Below are 21,844 nucleotides of genomic sequence, written 5' to 3' on the forward strand. Positions count from 1 at the left end.
AAGGGGAGTGTCCCGTCTCTTCTGCCCTTCTGCTGCTGCAGCCCCCCCCCCCCTCCTTCTCCACCTCCACCTCCACCTCCCCTCTGTCTGATTCTCTCTCTCTCTTTCTCCTTACTCATCTGTTTCTGTGGCTGCTGCTCAGAGGAAGGGCACCTGCCTCTCCCTGATGATTCAGCCTTTCGGCTGCGTGGAACTCACTCCGCAGACAGACAGACAGACGGAGAGACAGACAGCATGTCCCTGCCGCTGCCGCTGCCACTGCAGTGCCCGGCCGTCCTGTCCTCTGCGCTACAGCTGCTGCAGCCGCAGCCGGCCCAGCTCGTCCTCCACGCCTCTGCTGCCCGAGTGCTCAGGTGAGTGAGTGAGCGCCGCACTGACACCAGACCAAACCACACGGGACGTTTTCAGGAAACCAGACTTCTTTTTGCCTGCAGCGGATGAGAGTTTTTCACCAGTGAGGAACTCGCACCGCCACCTCCCTGCCGCCTTACAAGGTCCCAGCATCCGACAACCTCCGACTCTGACTCTGACTCTGCAGCCTCATCATGGAAACTGTGCCCGAGGAGACCGGTGGCAGGCAGCCGCCGTGCGACGTCCTGAGTTAATAGTCGAGGAGGAGTTTGAGGAGAACCTGCAACAGGGATGACCGAGGGAATGGAGGAGCTCTCCGCTGGGCCGGCCTCCCCCACCGGCTCCACCGGCGATACCGGACAAGTCCCCGAGGAGAAACCTGAGGAGACGGAGGCAGCTGGTGAGAGCGGGGAGGAGGAAGGTGCTGAGGGAGCTGCAGAGGGAGGCACTGATGCTGCTGCTGATGATGATGATGGGGATGGGGAGCATGTGGGGGCTTTGGGAATTGTGGCCTTGCCAGGGACCTGCTGCGTTTGCATCGAGATGGAACGGATTAACAACTGCCTGCACTCAGAGAAAATCTGCATCCTGCCCATCCTGGCCTGTCTGCTCAGCTTAGCCCTCTGCACCGCCGGCCTGAAATGGGTCTTTGTGGATAAGATCTTCGAGTACGAGCCGCCCACCCACTTAGACCCCAAGCCCATCGGACAGGACCCTATAAACATATCGGTTGACCCCACGCTGGGACTGACGGTGTCTGTCCCTCACTCATCTCCATCGTCCACCGTCTCCCTGACCTCCGCCACCATCGCCGTCACCCCGGCGCATCCCGAGGTGCTGGTGGAGGAGATCTCCACGCGAGGGCCGCTCGTGCCCAGGCCTCCACAAGTGACTCAGGCCGATTCTTCCGTCACGCTGAAGTACAACGCGGAGCGCACCGTCGCGCCGAGGCAGACCCCCCGCCCGCGGCCCACGCAGGAATCCAACGACATCGTCGTCCCGAGCATCTGTAAGTACCCGACACTTTTCTCCTCGCGCCGATCGCCCTTAACCTTGTGAGTGTGACATGTAAGACAAAAATAACAAGGTAAAAACAGGGAAAAAAAAGGGCCTGTGTCATTGTAGAGGCAGTGGTGTCTGTTTTCAGGACTTTCACGACATGTCGGGACTCGCAGAGTCGAGCGTGAGGCCCATGACTAAGACTCTGAAATATTGCTACACAGAGGTGTGTGTGTGTGTTCAGACCTCCCTCACACTCACACAGGATGTTCCTGACATTCCTCTTTAAGTATTAATGCCCCCCACTCCACCCTCCACCCTTACTCTTAAATTACAGTTCAAGCACAGTGCTTTATGACAGTTAAGGACCCCCCCCCCAAACCCCCCCCTCCCCGGTCGTTGTGGTCTTCCGTATTTGAGTGCTCTCGGCGTGCAGGCGTACGAACGTGGCAAGCGTGTCCGCGTGCACATCATTTCCAGTCATGAAAAAGTGCAAAATCAATAAGTGATGCACGACACAAACTGTGGTACAGCGAGACTTCCTGTCCCCACCCCCCCCCCCCCCCCCAAACCCCCCTATTCTCCATTTCAAGGTCAGAGAATGCTGGAGGCTAATTGATGCCCCCTCCATCCCGCATCGCCGCAGGGAAAAACAGCAACAGCACAGTCTGTCTGCCGTCCACGAACGGTAGTCACATCAGCGTGTGATTTATTACGCTGTATCTGGGTTAGCTAATTGAAGGTGACAGCAGAGGGGATGGAGGGAGGAAGGAAGGGGGGGGGGGCCCCTCAGCCCTCGACCAGTGTCTCTGTGAAGGATTAGCTTCGGCTAATCGGGCGCTAGACGATCTACATTGAGTTAAAGTCTGTGTTACGACAGGTCTAACGTTTGCCGGTGTGACGCCAGAGACAGAGAGAGTCGGTTGCACGTCACACGTTTCCAGTGAAGTCGATGTTGGCGAGCCTCGATTCACCAGAACTTCAAAAATGTCTCGTTTCCGCTTCGAGGAACGCCTACTTTCTCTCGTAGTGTCAGCTGTCAGGCGCCCAGAGAGGATAATCCTCTGCAGAAACCAAAGCCCTTGAATCAGGTGTCGGGGGGGGGAAGAATCAATGTCAAGTGAGGTTAAGTTGCTGAGCTGAAACGTGCCTAGGAAATGCGGGAAATCCAATAAAGCCGTAAAAAGGGTCAAAAATTACTTTAATTTGGCAGAAATTAAAGATACGTTATTATATTCACCTCTACAGGCAGTCAGTTCGGACCACCGTGTTTCTACAGTAGCCCACAACGGACAAACTAAACCTCTTCCTGAGTGTTGAAGGCTACGTAGGTTCTTTAACACCCACAGTCTTTTCCGCTGCATGAATAGATTACAATCAGATTCACCATCGGGGGTCAACTGTCTCTGCAGTAGACGAGGGTTTCCGATGACTGAGAAGATATTTGTCTAAGTCTGAGTGCTTTCCCTGGTGCTTTCCTTCTGTTGCGTGTCGGTTGTTTACGCCGTCGCGTTGTGACATCAAACATGAGTCACTGGAGGAGAAAAAAAAAACACAAACAATCTCAACTGTCAACGTGAAAGGAGTCCGTCAGCGTGTTTTTTTTTTTTTTGACTGAAAAACTGGTAGAAAAATGCAGTTTTAGACGTATATCAACTCCCACAGCTCATTACGAAGCTACTCCTTAAAGGATCTGAACGGGCGAGGGTGTCGGAGCCGTCTGTGGAAGTGGAAAAACATGATCATATATGAGTCGGCTTTTGTGGTCGGTGCAGTTGATGGAGAGCAGCTAAGTTGTCTTGCAGCAGACTTCCTGACGTGATCGATGTGTCTCGCGTCTTCGTTTTTTTCCCGTCGAGGTTCCGTCTCTTGCATTGACCACGCGTGTTAACGGCGTTGTTTGGTAGGCGTTTTCCCTGCAGGACTGGTAATCCTGGAGCACGGCCGGCTATCATATGGCAACCAATTAGCCTCCGGGGGGGAAACGTCCAATATTTTTGGGGCTTCCGGTGCAGACAGCTGATATCCAGGCCCCGAGACTCTGGAGTCTTTCATTCACCGCAACATGAGACGCAAAAACGTGGAGTCGCAGTCCAGAGACGGCAGATTTATTTTTACCACTCCATTAACTTAATTACATTTCTTTTAACGTCCGTCTCATTAGCAGGACGCTAGCTTCTTTTGTTCTGCACATGCACGGCTCACCTGCAGCAGACGGTGCTTGTGTGAAAGTGATCGCTCAAACAGGGAAACCAGGGTTTTCTAGACCAAAAACCTTCACAGAGAAACCAGCTCCTCCTTATTCACTCTGGCAGACGCGTCTGGCACCACCACTCCATTTCATTCCATTCATCTTGATACAGTTTGGTACCAATCACAACCACTTATCTTAAATGGGGTATGTTTGATAAAAAGGCCGGCAAGTCAAATACGACTGAAGCGCTAAAGGATGTGCAGAGTTCTTGCGAACGGTGGATTCAACGCTGCAGATTCAGGCCTGGTCTGGATATGTTGTTCCTCTCTTCAAGGAGGTTTTAATTCAGGAGGAACCTCCAAGAACTTTTTCTAATCACTGCATCCAACTGCTTCTTCAGTTCAGGGTCATTTCAGATGTTCTACCATCCGACTCTTTCCTCGACTTGCCTGAAGTAAAATATGTTTGCTTTACAAATATCTCTCTAAAAAAAAGAGACTAAATTATTGATGAGACTGCGGCAGCAGAAGATAAGCTCAGCGTCTTAGTGTCTCTGCCGTCCACTGTAGGTCTTTCAAACATTTGAGAAGCTCAGCGTCTTAGTGTCTCTGCTGTCCACTTGGTCTTTCAAAGGTCTTCTGAGAAGCTCAGTGTCTTAGTGTCTTTGCCGTCCACTCTAGGTCTTTCAACGGTCTTCTGAGAAGCTCATTGTCTTAGTGTCTCTGCCGTCCACTGTAGGTCTTTCAAATGTCTTCTTAGAAGCTCAGTGTCTCTGCCGTCCACTGTAGGTCTTTCAAATGTCTTCTTAGAAGCTCATCGTCTTAGTGTCTCTGCCGTCCACTGTAGGTCTTTCAAACATCTTCTTAGAAGTTAATTGTCTTAGTGTCTCTGCCGTCCACTGTAGGTCTTTCAAATGTCTTCTTAGAAGCTCATCGTCTTAGTGTCTCTGCCGTCCACTGTAGGTCTTTCAAACATCTTCTTAGAAGTTCAGTGTCTTAGTGTCTCTGCCGTCCACTGTAGGTCTTTCAAACATCTTAGAAGCTCAGTGTCTTAGTGTCTCTGCCGTCCACTGTAGGTCTGTCAAATGTCTTCTGAGAAGCTCAGTGTCTCTGCGGTCCACTGTAGGTCTTTCAAACATCTGAGAAGCTCAGCGTCTTAGTGTCTCTGCTGTCCACTTGATCTTTCAAATGTCTTCTGAGAAGCTCAGTGTCTCAGTGTCTTTGCCGTCCACTCTAGGTCTTTCAACGGTCTTCTGAGAAGCTCATTGTCTTAGTGTCTCTGCCGTCCACTGTAGGTCTTTCCAACATCTTCTTAGAAGCTCAGGGTCTAAGTGTCTTTGCCGTCCACTCTAGGTCTTTCAAACGTTCTTGTTAGAAGCTCATTGTCTTAGTGTCTCTGCCCTCCACTGTAGGTCTTTCAAACATCTTCTTAGAAACTCAGCGTCTTAGTGTCTCTGCCGTCCACTGTAGGTCTTTCAAACGTCTTCTGAGAAGCTCATTGTCTTAGTGTCTCTGCCGTCCACTGTAGGTCTTTCAGAGGTCTTCTTATGAGTTTGAAACTGAAAGTTTTGTAGCATCATCTGCAAACATTAACATTTACAAGTCTCTCGTTGAGGTCGACTGACGCAGCACTCACTCACTCATTCACTCACTCACACAGATCACCAAAGAGTGATGTGAGTGAAGTGTCGGTCTGAATATTGTATGACCAGACGTCTGTGAGAACGAGTGGGAGCGGGACTCGTCGTAAATGGCGCTGAAAGGTCATAAAAACGGTAGAATACGTCGTTTGCGCTATTTACGAGCGTGAGGTTGATCGTTTGTTGTCGTACTGCAGTCTAATGGAATAATGGGCGCAAGCGTTGTCATAAATCCTCGAAAAGAAAATTGAGCATGAAAGCTGCAGATTGACGAATCTGAGAGGGCGAACGTCGGTGCAGATTAATTTCCTGTCCACTGAATAATGCAGCGTGAGCATTAGCACGCAGGCTACACAGTATCTAGGTTACATTTGCTTGATATTTGATAACGTCATAAAACATGTTATGACCTGATTTCCCCCTCAAGAACATTCTTTATTAAGTTTCCTGTTGTATTTTTTGATATAAGTCTATTTGTGTTATATAGGTTTCAGTTCCTCTTGAAAATTAGACCTGATTGTTGTCCTCTGACCATGTCCTTGACCCCAATACATTATGTTCATGTGTTAGTTTGACCAATTATAGACCAAGCTTGTGCTCAGTCTATAACAAAAAGACTGTATTTATATAATAATGGACGTAGTCTCCACTTCAGGAAAGATGAAGCCCATGTGGAAGTGTCTGAAACCTGTATTCTCTTGAATGGCCATCAGGGGGCATCTGAGTGCGTCGGTGAAGAGTTTATGACCTCAATCACCATTTTCAGGGCTTCTTTAAACCAACGTGACGTCCATTTTGTAAAATATTGTCCCATTTATAGTCATAAAATACCCCAAAAAACTGGGTCAATACCCAAAGATGGGTCATGGGAGTTTTTGGGCGGTACCCAAACTAATTTGTTGAATTTTCCCAAACTTTTAGCTCGAATAACATAACATAAAAGAATGAACTTACCAAGCACTGAAAATTATTATTTTCCAATTCAAAATAATAGCTGTTACATATATTAATCACTAAATTATGCACAAATTTGAGCTGTGACTTGGGTCACAATAAGTCGCCATGTTTATAAATTGGGTCCCCAATAAAGGAGGAGATGTTTTAGGGCGGGGCTGTGCTGTGATTGACAGCTGGTACTGTCCAATACATGAATGGGTGTAGGTGAAGATGGACGTGCAGTGGATTTGCTTAGTCAGACTTTACCTCCACTATGGTGTGTGTGTATACAACATTAGGCAAGTGGAGTTTAAAAGAGTGTTCAACCTTGACATAATGTGACCGTGTCATTTCCTGTTAAACACACACACACACACACACAGCGGCAGCTTCTCGCCTGGTGCAGTGCATCCTGCTTTGTCCTTGACAGCAATTGATAGAAACATCATCCACTGCAGCAGACCCACTGCTCTCTGCACGTCCAGCCTGAGTGAAGTGGCTGCTGGATTAGCTCCAGCTGCGTCCCCCCCCATCACCCCGCGGTGGGCGGGACGCTATCGATACCAACGCCGTCGTTAACGATCAATAAAGACGTGATGGGAGTGCTCGTCCTCACGTGTCGCAGCGTCACCCATCTGCGTCTCTCGTTCGTACTCTGAGCGAGTCGTTTGTTGCAGAGCTGCAAAGTGCCGAGTAATGCTGAGGCAACGCTGGCCGCGCTGAACCCACTGCACCATTCACCCCCCTGTCAGACTCTCTTTTTGACCTCACCTCAGGCTGAAGTATGACGCGGCAAAATGCGCCAGCGATGCAGAACGAGCAAAAGATCTTTAACACGAGTCATCGCTTTGTTTTGAAATTGAATGTCTTCTCTCTCTGCATGAATGCAAGGACATTTCTTTGTCGACTTTTGTAGAAAAAAACCCAGAAGGACGTTTTTTGTCCTTGAAAGCGGTGCTGCTAAATCACAAATGTGATTATTGCATGATCTACTTTAGCTGCTTTTAGTCCTCAAAGGCGACGCAATCCAATAAAGACAAGTAACGATGAAACGCTTTCTTTTTGACCTCGCCTCGGGCTGGATTTTTAGAAAAGTATGACACAGCAACGTGATGTCAGTGATGCAGACCTAGCAAAAGGTCTTTAATGTGACTCATCACATATTTTGAAGTCTTCTCTCCGCATCAATGTAAAATCTGAACACTTCTTTGTTGACTATAACACTGTCTTTTTTAAAAAGGTCCTTGCATCACTGCTGGATTTTTGGAAATAATGACACGGCAAAGTGACACAGACCTAGCAAAAGATGTTTAAAGTGACTCATCACATTGTTTTGAATCAGTTTAAAACTAAATATCTTTCATGAATGCAAAATCTGAACATTTCTTTGCCGACGATATCGCCGTCTATTTTGAAAACCCCAGAATGCGGTTGACATTTTTGTCCTCACATCATTGCTGGATTTTTGGAAATAATGACACGGCAAAGTGACACAGACCTAGCAAAAGATGTTTAATGTGACTCATCACTTTGTTTAGAATCCGTTTAAATCTTAATGTCTTTGTCTTTGCCGACGATATCACCGTCTATTTTGAAAACCCCAGAATGTGGTTGACATTTTTTGTCCTCGCATCACTGCTGGATTTTTGGAAATGATGACACCGCAAACTGACACAGACCTAGCAAAAGATGACTCATCACTTTGTTTATGCAAAATCTGAACATTTCTTTGCCGACGATATCGCCGTCTTTTTTGAAAATCCCAGAATTTGGGGTCAGGTTTTTCGTCCTTGTATTAAAGTGGTTCTACTATGTGTGTTATTACATAATCTACTTTAGCTGACACAAAACAATCAGCCACGTCAGCACAAGGCAAACACTACTGTACACTTCAAAACCCTGCGTTCACGAGATATGATCAATACAATGAAAAAAAAAAAACACATACATATTGTTTTGAAACATGGTGTAGGCTTGAAATCGTAGTAGCGAAGTAATCCGAGATGCGTTTATGGACATGCAGTGTTTCTGTGTCTGCAGTCTAAGTGGATCTGACTGACTGTGTGTGTGTGTGTGTCTGTTTGTGTGTTTGTCATCAGCAGCTTTCACCAGCACCACAACCAAGACCTCGAGTCATGTGACGCGCTGCAGTGACAACAAGAAAAACTACTGCGTTAACGGAGGAGAGTGTTTCACCCTCGAAATCACGCCGGGCAGCACAAAGTTCCTCTGCAGGTACGTTTTATTTTGATTTTTTTGTAACTAAGTGATAGTGATATTTACTGTGACTGCATAATGAATATCAATGAAAGATGATCAACGAGAGATGGATCACGTTTACAAAATGGAAGCCTGTCCCGGATGTGGATCTCGCCAACTGGTCATGATTTGAGGCTTTAGCTAGCGCACCGTTGACTTCCTGTGATGGATGATTAACCTCCTGAACCCTAACCTTCCATTTTCTGACGGTCGCCAGTGCTGGAAGTTCTCTTTGGGAGAAGATCTCGTTGCTATGCAAAATGCATCCATTCCCTGTGTGGAGTATGTTCTGTGCAGCCAGAGAATCCACAGTTCTCTCCCTAAGAGAACGAGTTGACGGCTAGAAGATACATGCTAACAGATCGGCTCTATCTGTCACGCGACATCCAGACGAACCAGGAAGTGTCTTTGTCCTGAGTGATGAGTCTTGTCTGATTAACTGTTGCTGGCTTTTAATTCCTGCAGCTCAGTGTCACACATCAGTAGCCAATGCTAGCGGTTAGCGGTCATGCCAAAGAGACTTTTCCCCAAGTCTTTTCCCGAGGAGCTCCGGGATGTTTAACGCATACCATTCGCAAGGTACTGCTCCCTGCACACAATGCAAAAGAGAACATTCTTGGTTGCTATGGTGAAAATACTGAAATAATGGATCATGGTAATGTTGGATTTTGTGAGGTAAAGCGAATGTTCAAGGTTATGTAGGGTGGCCGTATTTTCAAACTCCCCCAAACTGGGGTAGTAACTTTGGGTTTGACAATATGGTCACTTTACGTCACCTCGATTTCCTTGATTTCCTGACACAGCGACTTTGAAAATTCATTCTTTTTGAGATATTTCAACACAAATCTCTAGTCAAACCAACAAAAGTATAGAACAATATCCCTTAGAAATCACTATAACCTCTTCCTGGTTTTGCCAGCCCCGACTATTTCAGGTAAGACGTCAGCCAACAGCGGTGGCTGAGCCCAGAGAGAAGCTGCAGTAATTCACTTTTGTCCCCTCACGACACTCGAAATAAAACGATTAATAAAAGACCAGTTTTAATCGCTAAAGTCGCCTTAAAGCGTCCAAGTTTACCCTTAACGCGAACGACAGGAAAGGAAGTGAAGGAGCGTAATTAAGTGTAAGTGACGCTCCCGTCCATATCGTATAGGTCACTGTGCTCGTATTGGACATAATCTACACATCTCAGCTAATCTCCTGTACCTGCGTCGGAGCATCTGTGCTTTTGTTGCCATGACCACCATCGCTTCCTGGAGCACATAAACAGACATTGATCGTCCAGTAATGGCTGTTTCCCGGATCCTGCCATGTTTTTGTCCCTGATGTCTCTGTGTTTGTTTGTCCCTGTGTGTGTTTGTCCCTGTGTGTGTGTGTAGTAACAGTAGTCAGTGCTTACCAGTGTTTACCTCTTTCCCCTCTCTACCCATCAACCAGGTGCTTGGCGGGATTCAATGGGCACCGATGTGAACAAGCTGTGCTTAAGACAGTCTCAGACCCAAAACGTATGTGAACACGACTGTATTCAATCCCACATGTCATTGCTGGTGTTTTCACCCCTCTCAGAAATCCATGACCCCCCCCAGATACGATATAATTCAAATCTGGCAAATGCAGAAGACGTTACGTTACTCCTGAGGCCCCAGTTGAGTCTGAGGGCGTTAAGCGCTGAAATTTGCATGTACTCGACATCTCATCGCATTCCATCCTTCAGAGAAACGCCCTCCATGTCTGACTGAAGTGTCCTCATACTGCTCACCCCCTTCCTCACTCATCAACATCAAGTCAGAAAACCTAACTACGGAAGATCTTTCTGGGTTTTCCACTTTTCCTCAGTCTTCCAGGTCCTTCGGGTATCCTCAGGGGTGTAGATGGTAGGCAAGTAGACTTTCTTGAAGGTCTTGAAGGTGTTCCACATCTCACGAAGAGGCTTCTTCAGTTCTGACTGAGTGGTGGGAGTCCACAGCTCGTCCACAAACTATCCTCCCTATTCTCGCTGGTGAAACGGCTTGAATAGCCACGATAGCTGACCCGTGATGTATCACGCAGTGTATGCATCGAGTTACTAATGAATCCGGGCAGAAATGCCAGACCTTAACATTAACCCGTGGACTAAATTTACCCAGTGTGGGACTAATAAAGAACTATCTTACCTCTTTTCTTGTCTGGTGCCTAACCCTAACCCTAACCCCAACCCTAGCCCTAACAAAAACGAGCTTCTTTTGGAAGCACAGTCAATGAGATTCGCCTCCTACTGGATTCTTGGTACGACTCCTGTCATCCTACTCTCACTCGACTGCGTGATGTTACTAATTTGTGTGGTCCAGAATTTCCCAACCGCTCTCAAATGCAGCAGGCAGACTGGCTACCAAAACAGAGGCGCGATAACAACGCAGAGAAGGAGTTTGACTTCACACAAGTCCTTCGAGGATTGATCTGTGGCTCAGGCTGGTTTTGTGTTTGGTCGTTCTCCGTAGTCGACCTTAAAGGCCCATTTATACGCCGAGGTTTTGCGTTCCTTTCGTCCGTCGTTGTGTTCAGCGTACAAATTGTGAGTGCAGTTAGAGTCAATGTGTAGAGTCAATAAGAGCGATTATTTTCGTAATCGATTAAACTGTCGATTATTTTCTCGATTAATCGATGAATCGGTTGGTCCAGAAAATGTTAAAAATTTTGATCAGTGTTCGTCAAACCTGGAAATGACGATGTTCTTGAATGTCTTTGTTTTGTCCACAAACCGAAATGATTCAGTTTTAACGATTTCTTTGTTTACGTGGAGCAAAGAAACGAAGAAAATGTTCACATTTAAGAAGCTAAAACAATCAGAAATAGTTGCCGATTAATTTAGTAATCGATTAATCGTTTCAGCTCTAGAGTCAATAGTCCGATCGGTCAGGAAAACAACGAAGAAGATTCTACATGCGCGTTTAAAAATGGCGGAATCCAAGAGCGGTATCGAAGAGATGGTACCGAATTACATCCGTATGTATGATAACGGTAATCTTGCTTGCGTTTCTGTCTATTTTGGATTAAGCACAATAAAATAACCTCTTAAATGGACGGCACCTTGGCACTGCCCTCTAGAGGAAGTATTGGGTAACGTCCACACCAATGCAAAAGACACTGGGAGGTATGCAGTTTAGCGACGGGTACCGTTTGGGACGCTATAAATGGGCCTTTAGTCTAAGCGGAATTCTTCATTATTGTCACGGCCCCTTTGAATGCAACATCTACGCATCTTCTATATCAGAATTTATAGAAGAACAAACACGCCCGAGACTCCTCACCTGTAAATCAGAACTGAAGAAACCTCAGTTCCACTCTTTTGTTCGATGACCTCTGAGTACGACCGTGCTGCAAAGACATGCAAATTTCAGTCTGCTGCTAAAACGACAAAAAAAAAAGATTCAAATCTGTGAAAACCTGACCCCCCCCCCGGCCCCCCCCGACCCTCTCGAGAGGCGTGAAGGTCCGAGCTGATCGGCGCGGCGACAGCTGGCCCCTCCCTGCCGACACCAGCGATGACCGACGTGGGTTCTTTGCGCAGCTCATGTGTGAATTAACTCCTTCTCTCTTCTTCTGTCTCTCTTTCTATTTCCCGCTCAGGTGTCCGAATGAATTTACCGGCGATCGCTGCCAAAACTATGTAATGGCCAGCTTTTACAGTATGTCCATTTCCTCTTCAGTCTGCTGGACCTTCGGCATGTTCTGTTAGCACTTCTGTACCTGCTGCATTATGACTCTCCTTAGACCTTGTGATTGACCGACCGCCGCCTTCCTCCTCTTACCGAACCTTGTGCATGTTGGTGTTTTGGACTTCTTTCTTTTATTTATTTCTTCTTTTTTTTGTGAATGTTTAAAAGTGCATGTCGTAGTGTAGTAGCTTCGTTTTCCGTTTCAAGTAAACGATCCAGTTTACACATTCCAGTTTAGTGACTCAGGCTTCGCTCTCCACTTAAAACAGAAGTAATAGCCTGAGAGATTATTGACCGAAACTGACAAACGTCCTGTATTTTTGTCCAAACCCCCGGCACGCGTTCTGTAATTTGCGACGGAGTTAAGTGAAGTGCGCTCGTGTGACGGCGGCTGTTAGCCTTGTTCAGTCATGGCTACGGCACAAAACAACTACAGTTATCATTACGTCCAGGAAGAAGCAACTACTACTTACTACGCACAAGCACGCACACACACAGATACACACCATGGATGTGTAATATGAGCTGGATAGAGCGCCGCCCCGCTCTGCCTTGAAGACAATTTTTGCATGGTGGCCACTGTGGGTACTGCAACAGAAAACCCCATGGAGCCCAAAAAGCAATTTTCCCATTGACCGCCATAGTAAAAGAGACGCCCGTAAAAGGGTCACACGGGCATTTATAGATCTTTATATGGTAGTGACACTACTGCGCATGCTCTATAACCCGGAAATAAACGCGGAAGTCAAGTCTGAGTTACCACCAGCACTTATGATTACAATAAAATGTCACGTCCACCATTAGCGACCATCACTTCTTCTTAATTAACTCTGCCGGTAACTGTTTACATAATCCAACCGTTGTGGTTTATTCCGAACCGTGGATGGCTTTAATAGCCTGAGTGTTGCGTTCAATGTCCTCTCATAAATCGTACAAAACCCTGGTTCTTTTACTTGTTATACATCTATTTATTTAAAGGTGCATTATGTAATAAATCTAAAGCAACTGGCCATCAAATCCTCCTAATATGTCTAAGAGACTCAGGAATAATGTTCATATAACAAACTGAACTCACCAACAACAACAGTACAGACAAAATATTTGCATTAAAAAAAATATTTAACTTTAAAAAGTTTATGTTTTGAAATCATGTTTTTGGCATGTGGCGCCACCTACCGCCGTCTACCAGTCATTGCAGTCAGTAGAGTCTCAGCTGCCGAGCAACCACGGGTTGCCAGTTACGTCAGCAAACGAAACCTAAAAGACTTCGGTATTTTGAATTTGAATGTAGTAACCGTTTTGGCCACATTCTTACATATGGCACCTTTAACGTTTACGTCATATTTTTAATAAAGCAATTACCGCGCCCCACCCTATTTTACTCGAAACTTGAAATGACCACGTCATCGATTGATTGATTTAACCTTTATTTAACCAGGTAAAACACTGAGATCAAATTCTCTTTTCCAAGAACACACGTCATAATAAATATTAGATTAAATATGGGAGACGGGTAACGAACGACGTACAAACATGACATTTAAAGTGCAGGAGACAAATCTGAGGATTAATGCGACTAAACCTGGCCCGTTCACTCTTAGAAATAAGGGTTCCAAAAGGCTCCTTCTACAAGGGCTGAGGTTCTACCTGGAACCATTTGCTTCTGAAAAACCCTTTCCCGAAGAAAGGGTTTTTCAAGGGTTCTTGGTAACACTAATGGTTCCAGTAAGAACCATTTTGATACAGAGAACCCTTTAAAACCCCTTTCCTGAATAAAGGGTTTTAAAGGGGTTCTTGTTGGAACCCTCCAATAGGGTTCCAGGTGGAACCTTTATAAAAAGGTTCTACCTGAAGCTAAAAAGGGTTCTTTATCAGGACAAGCCGAAGAACCTTAGCACTTTTATTTCTAAGAGCGTATGTTGCTGTTTTTAGTGGAAAAGAGGAACGCTTATATATCTGTTTGAAGGTTTCCATCCCGTCGGTGAAAAAAGGACAAGAAGCAGAAAAGGAAAAAAAAAAAAAAAAAAGACAAAGGATTATAGTTCGGCTAATCCTTTAGCCCGAGGCGCTCAAAGTCACATAAAAGGCTCCCGTGCTTGTGATCCTGCTGTTGTGGTTGTGCAGATCCAGTCAAACTCCCTCTCTGAGGGAAAACAGGTGTGGACATGTCGGCTAATACCCATCTGCCTCCGCAACCATCACTTTAACAACAACAATAACAACGACGACGACGACGTCTCCTGACCTACCTGTGAGTGTGAGGCCTCTGATCAGGAGGAGACTGACGGGGAAGCTATAGGTGCGCTAAATTCTTGGAGTCCCTAGCCAGGTTTCTGTTTATCGTGGAGGCACACATACGCAGTACACAGGTATGCTAGTTATTTGTAGCGCTGCTCTTTTCCTTTAATAAAACAGACCGCTCCAGTTCGACCGCAGGCGCGCTAACCGGCGCTAAAGGAGCTAATGGAGCTAACTGCTAAACGGTGCCTGGACTCCGGTGTCACGGCGCGTAAACATGACGTCACGCGCGTCTTTCTCCGGTCAGTCGTCATGGAAACAGCATCATGCATTAACACGCGTTAGCCGAGTGCCCACCTCTAAAAAAATAACCCTAGCCCCAACCTCTCCATTCTTTGGTATCCTTCCCGTTTACCATTCCAAACTGTACCAGAATCCGAACTGTACCTATTGCTGTGTTTTCACCAAGTGGAGTGGTTGTGTTGGGTTTGGTACGGTACATATTTTTTCACATTTCCATTGGCAATTGTACCAAAATACCTGGCCCCAAACGTACCATTTTTGCTACCCTTCCCTTGGGTTAGCAGAGTAAAATAGTCCAGTACAGTCAAGGTGGAGCTAGCTAGCTAAGCCCACACCAGCCTACCCAGTAAAGTTGCTGATCTCAGTTGAAACACAAGCCTGACCCAGAGCTTTACCATTCCAAACCGTACCAAACTTTACCAAACTAAACCGTAACACGACGGAAACACGGCAGATTATTCCAGTGCAGTGAAATGCAGATGCTAGCTTAACAATGCTAGCTTAACAATCTAACCACAATAATTTGACATTTGCTGGATCTTGCACTTATTTTGGATTTTACCTTCTCTTGAAATGCAAACTTTTTCCAAAAGTGGGAAAAGTTGTTATTCTACATTTCAAGCTTCTCCTTCTTCTTCTTCTTCTTTTTATTTTTTATTATCATTTTCTCTGTTTCCGTTCAGGTTTTTTATGCGCACGCGGAAAATGTGCATAAAAACAGGCACCTACTGTGAAGTAAAACTGAGGATAATGGAATTGTTATGCAAACTCTGATGATGGTGAGCGCCAACAGGCAGGCACATTTTTAAACATGTTCCTACTCCTGTATGCCCCCCCCCCCCCCCCCCCCCATCGCCTTATCGCTGCCTCCCTGTTTCGTCTGTCGTGAGCGGTGTTGCATGCATCAGTAGATCAGCGTCGCTGCACCTTTGTTTGTTTGTCTTATGTTTGTTTTATCTCTTCTTCTTCCTCCTCACGTAGTTACTGCCTCTTCTCTTCAAACTGAGTGCTGGGTTTTCCTTATATCTGCTTAAAGCAGGGGTCACAAACTCAAATGACGATACATTTAATAATGGGATAATTATGACCAAATGTCTTATTATTATATTCTATCACCTCGCTGGCAGCTGTGCCTCAGCGACACACAGTGTTTAAAAGACGCTGAGGTCGTGGGCCATGTTTTTCAATATCACATGATATTACGTGGGGGGGGGCCCGCATGTGGCGCCAGTTTGAGACCCCTGGCTTAAGGTGTTTAGAAACTGTCGTAGCATGTGTACCGTCCACCTGAATGAGCTGTTTTTAGTGTTTAGGGATTCACGAGTGAAAAATCACTGAAGCCCCCCCCCCCAGTGCTGACACCAGTGGTTTGGTCCGACTGACCACAGTTAAGACCTAAATAACCACAGAGAGTCATAATTACTGTGTTTGAGCGTTAGATGTCAGTTATGTTAGCAGTGACGGGCCTCGTTCTTACTGTTTGAGTTTATGGTTGTGTTTGCCTGTCCGTGTGTGTGTGTGTGTGTGTGTGTTGCAAACCCGTTTTTTTAAGCGTGGACTCTCCTCTTTTTCAGAAGCTGAGGAGCTGTTACAGAAACGTATTTTAACAATATCAGGAATCTGCATTGCGCTCCTAGTCGTTGGAATCATGTGTGTGGTTGCCTACTGCAAAACAAAGTAATTCATGTCACATTCTCATGTCTCAGTCATTTGTAACTTCATTTAAAGGTGCACTTCGCTGATTTTTTTTTTATCGTGTCCGATAGTGCCGCCAAAAAAAGCTTAGGTGTACGATAGCTCAACAACTAACAACTCCTCTGTCCTGTGAACTAAAAAATGCTGATTTCCTCTTTGAACTTTGGTGTGAGCTGTTAATCGTGTAACACACATTTCAGTTTCCTGTTGAAAAAAGCTGTCAAACTGCACTAACTTTTATATAACACATTGACTAAATTCTGTCAAAAAATCTCAGACTATTCAATTGGGACCAGCAAATTCAAAGACTCAAGACCAATGAATTTCAAGAGCCCGATCAATAAGTCCACACCAGGGATCAACAATTCAAGACCAAGACGTTCCCAATCAAGACATTGTAATTTAGTCAAGACCTAATACAACCAAGAATAATAAGAACGTACACCATATAATCACCATGTAATCAAGAAAATAAAGTAAAATGGATGTGGAACAAGAGCTAAAAATCGACTTTAGAGAAACCTGGGTTCACTGACGTAAAGATGAACATCATCTGCATATAAAGGAACACATGTACAACCAAACTGACTGAGATCAGAGATAATCTATGGATTTGGTGGTGCTATCAGACACAATAACAACATCACAAAGTGTATTTTGTACTGCCCTTATCAATACATAATTAAAGATTTATTAGCATAAGTACAGTCAAGCCATAATAACTTTGAGATTAAATCTGATTTGGGGGTAAATGTACCAGTGTGTCCCCTCACATGTGCTGCCCACTTGTCGTCTGGGCTGCTTCACAAAACGTCGTCTGTTTGTTCACAAACAGGAGGCAGAGCAAGGAGCTTCACGACCGCCTGAGGCAGAGCGTGAGGCACAAGAGGAACAACCATACCAGCACTGGTGTTGGTCCCAACCTGGCAACCTCCACCAGAGGGCGTCGGATTTCTAACTTGCCTCTTCAAGATTTGCAGCTCAGCAACGTATGCTGCTCGTTCTCCTCTTCCTCCTCCTCGCTGGTTATCAAATAAAAAAAAAGCATGTTTGAATCTTTTTACGTTTCACATCACAGATGTCAATATTTGCTCTGCTGTTCTTTCTTGTTATCGCAGCAGTGTAATGGGATGAGTGCGCAGCATGCAACTGAGAAGGAGACGGAAACCACCTTCTCCATGAGCAAATATGAACCCACGACACTCACCCACATCTCCAGCCACAGGTGAGGAAGGAGTTTCGCTAAATGCGGTCCCCGTTTGGATCTGTCAAAGGTTCCGGTCTTGTGTCTTTGAGCTGGAGCAGAGGTTGCTCAATGTTCATTAACCCAAGAGGGTCCAATTATTTTGGATTGTATAATTTCTGTGCTTACATCAGATTAGCATGACCAAACTCTCATGCTTTTATTGTCCAACTCTTATAGTTTTATTTGCAGCATTGCCCAGCCAGCATGTCCGTGCGGACCCCAAAAGGACTATATAAGGGGTGACAATATGGGTCCCAAGCGTGTTTGTCCATGGTTTCCATGGTGGCGCACATGGGTTTAGGGTTAGCCCATGTTATTTTAACCATATAAGACCTGTATTAGTTGCCCAATTCAAGTCCATACCCGCTTTGTACCCAGGTAGCTTGAAAATGGTATGAGGGTACATGGACATGGACATGCTAGCTGGGTGGCAGTTGTTGCTAGGGTTGGCTATCGTCTTTTGTGACACAAACTTCAGTTTCCTGTTGAAAAAGGCAGATTAACGCAGCGAATACGTTCTTAAGATGTCGTTGACTTAAGCCTTAAACATAGATTTTATCAAGTGAGCCTTTTGTTGGCAGCCTACTTTTCAAAAACCCCAAAGTATCACTTTAAGAAGAGTAAGCTTGGCTTGTGACCTAAGGGTTGTCGGTTCAAGTACCCGCCAGATCAAGGGCTGAGCAAAGTTACCCAATCCCCATTGCTCATTGCTAATTGGACACTCCAAATTGACCCTAGCCACAGGCTGCCTCCTTGTGCCAGTCCCCAAGCCCAGATAAATGGGAGGGTTGCGTCAGAAAGGGCACCCGGCATAAACATGAAATATACGGATCACCCGCTGTGGCGCCCCCTTGAGAAATAAAAATAGAAAGTTTAAAATAATAAACTAAAACCTGCTCAAATGACTTGAACCATTCCAGATCAATATGACATACGTAACCGATCAATGGGTCCATGAGTTCATCCAGTTTGGCTCATGATATTTATTTGCTCGAGGTCTAGAGGCCTGTCTGCTTCGTTCCCAATGTAAACGCCATCCCCCCCCCTCCCTGTCTCTGCAGCTGGAGTAATGACTGGAGCAACACTGTTCTGTCTGACACTGAGTCTGTCTCGGTGATGTCATTGGCGGAGAAGAGCCAGAGTGCCTCACAGGGCGGCCGGGGTCGTCTGAACGCGACTGGTGGCACCAGAGACTTAAGTCCCCGCTCAAAGATGCGCCGAGACACACTCACCTCCGACAGCGACTTGCCTTAATGTACAAGGTAACACAATGATTTAAACTCTGCATCGCAAACGGAACCGGAGATGGTTACGAAACACAACTAATATACGTAGCTCGGTAGCTCGATCGAGATAGTTTGCTCGGTGACTCTGTATTCCCGATACGCCTACCATTCGCACTAACCCCGACCTGAAAAGTCTCAAGTTTAGTCCGGTAAACTAGTCAAGCTTAGTTACCCACAAGTGGGCGTGGCTATAAATTGGAACTCCCATGACATTTGTCAGGTCCACACTAGGTCAGCCCATTGCCAAGCGTAAAGGCTACTTGGGATCCAAGGGTTGCCAATTCTAGTCCCCGCCAGGTCTAGGCCTGGGGTACCCAATCCCTAATTCTCATTATTCATTGGACACTCTAAACCATAGCCGTACAAAAAAACACCTCACCTCCGACAGCGACTTGCCTTTATGTACAAGGTAACACAATGATTTAAACTCTGCATCGCAAACGGAACTCGATAGAGTGATCGCTGATCTAGAAGGTTTGCTCGGTGCTCCCGATACGCACTACCATTCGCACTAACCCCGACCTGAAAACGTCTCGAGTTTAGTCTGGTAAACTAGTCAAGCTTAGCTACCCACATTCACCCACAAGTGGGCGTGGCTATAAATTGGAACTCCCATGACATTTGTCAGGTCCACACTAGGGCAGCCCATAGCTTAGCGTAAAGGAAACTTGGGATCCAAGGGTTGCCAGTTCTGGTCCCCACTAGGTCGAGGCCTGGGGTACCCAATCGGATGAAAGGGAGGGTTGCAGTTTTTGGTTTCCTAATAAGAGGATAACCCTTTATTCACTGCTTTATCTCGCTGTCTGACGGCCTTTTCCAACAGAAAATATCTTTGAAATTGGGATGACCTGATATGATACTCGGTACTTATATCGGTCGAATACTGGTGATCAAAATCACGAGATTGGATGCATGATCCAGATACCCAAACGATCACTCAAACACTTTAGAAACATGGACATGATGATTGTGGTTCATGCAACCTTTAGTCTGACCTGAACCACATTGACTCGTGGACGGCCCTAGCGCTCTTCATCACAACAAATGTCTTTCAAACAGGAAGTGTCTGTGTTTCTGTCGTAGGTTCGCGTCAGCGATGACTCAGCAGTCCCCCGTGACCTCGCCCGCGACGCCGCTGTCTCCTCCGTCAGAGATGTCCGCCCCTCTGTCCAGCCTGGCCGTCTCGGTCCCCTCGGTGGCCCCGAGCCCCTCCGGCGAGGAGGAGCGCCCCCTGCTGCTGTCGAACGCGCGCCACTCTCGCAAGTACTCGAGCCGCGACGAGCAGAAGAGGAACTCCGCCCACTACAACCACGGTCACATGGTGCACAGCTTACCGCCCAGCCCGCTGTTCGCCATGGAAGATGTGGACTATGAGGTCGCGAGTGACCGCGACGACGACGACGACACCGCAGGCCACGCCCTAAACAACAACGTCGGCGACAAAACGGCGCGAGTCGCTAACGGCGGCGTCGCCGGCATGACGGAGGAGCCCCGCGGTGACCACCGCACGACCTTCCTCGCCACAGGGGGCGCCGCAGACAGAGGCAGGACTAACCCAGCACTGCAAACAGTGACATGAGCGTGACATCATGAAACGTCCAACAAACAAACAAACAAACAAACAAACAAAATCCAGCTGCTGCGTCACGATAAGTGCTGAGAATCTCTTTATGTTGAGGGGGGGGGGGCTGGGGAAAGAAGAAATAATCACGACTTAACCTTTATTTTCTATAAATTATTTGCTGTGAAAGACTTTCAGAGATAAATGAAACTTTTATTTTAGATGTAGTGAATAAAGAGTTTTATAAAGTTGTAAATAATGTGCGTGTCCTGTAGGTAAAGTGCCATACACCAGTATGCAGCGACGGTTCACGGTAAAATTTTCAGCGCAGACAAATATCAACGGTGCCTTTCTGTTTGTTTTGCTTCTGGCGGGAACTGCAGCTTCATGTACTGGCTCATCCTAATCCTAATCCAGGAAAAGAAAACAAAAGAACACTCGCTGGCTGCCTTTAACCTGCTGTGGTGTGACGCGTCGAGATGCATGGCGATGTTCGTCCTCGTGGTGTCTGTGGTGGGAATAAATGAGCGGATCACACCAAAAGCACTCATTATGGGATGTCTCACTGCACTGAACTCCAACATCTGGACTAATGTTTGTGTGCAAACACAGTTTTCATCCGTCACTGGACTACTACACATGGAGGATATCGCAAAAAAAATGTTAGGGAAAACGTCGACTAAAGGTCAGGACGCACCAAGCCGACGGTCGGGCCACTGATTGATTGATTTAGCGTCAGTTAGCATCGGTGGCGCTCATCTGTCATTGTTTTTATTTCTATCCATTTAGCGTGATGAATAGCCAGCAGACGCTCTCGGCCATTTGTGAAAGACAAATCACTTTGACTTTGCTGTTAGCCGAATGAGTCACTGTAGAAGAAGACAGATGGAGGCGTTTTTAATCGAGCAAGTAAACGCGCTACATAATTTAACGACGCGCTCTGTCTCAAAGAAAAAAAAAGAAAAAAGAAAGTCAGTCAGTCTGGCTGTTTACATTAGCATTATAGCTCGGTTGGCTATCTAGCAAAGCTAATCATTTGACAACCTTGCATTTCATACATGTCTATTTGCCCGTTAATGTTACCACTATAGCTATGTTGGCTAACCAGTGAAGCTTATCTTATCCATTTTGTTGCTATGTTTTTTTTTACTTATTTCATAATAAAACAGTAAAAAATAATACCATAGCAACATTTAAGACACATGTAAAGTACTGTGAAATACAACACAAACATGACAAACATGTTGATGAAGTTTAACAAGGACGTGCTAATAACAATAAAACGACACAGTAGATGCTAATTTTAATATCCCTTGACAGTCATGGGTTGTGTAAACATAGTAGGGAAGCTAGCTAGCAGGACGTCAGTAGCCATGTGCAACTGCTCCATCTGGCCAGCAACCTGGCTAGCTAGCTAGCTAACTAACAATGCATTTCTTACA

At 46.0% G+C, this 21,844-nt stretch overlaps 1 protein-coding gene across 1 annotated transcript; it reads left to right on the plus strand.

Annotated features, from left to right (window-relative positions):
* Nucleotides 1-642: 642 nt before the first annotated feature.
* On the plus strand, nt 643-20,420 carry nrg1 (neuregulin 1; the record flags this gene model as incomplete). The annotated part of the gene is made up of 7 exons (XM_083909919.1): nt 643-1,360; nt 8,219-8,354; nt 11,985-12,043; nt 16,189-16,291; nt 17,145-17,298; nt 17,428-17,534; nt 19,925-20,420. The coding sequence occupies 7 exons, from the start codon at nt 643-645 to the stop codon at nt 20,418-20,420; spliced, it is 1,773 nt and encodes a 590-aa protein (XP_083766045.1).
* Nucleotides 20,421-21,844: the final 1,424 nt, after the last annotated feature.

Source organism: Microchirus variegatus (assembly GCF_963457635.1).
Source record: "Microchirus variegatus genome assembly, chromosome: 1".
NCBI lineage: Eukaryota > Metazoa > Chordata > Actinopteri > Pleuronectiformes > Soleidae > Microchirus > Microchirus variegatus.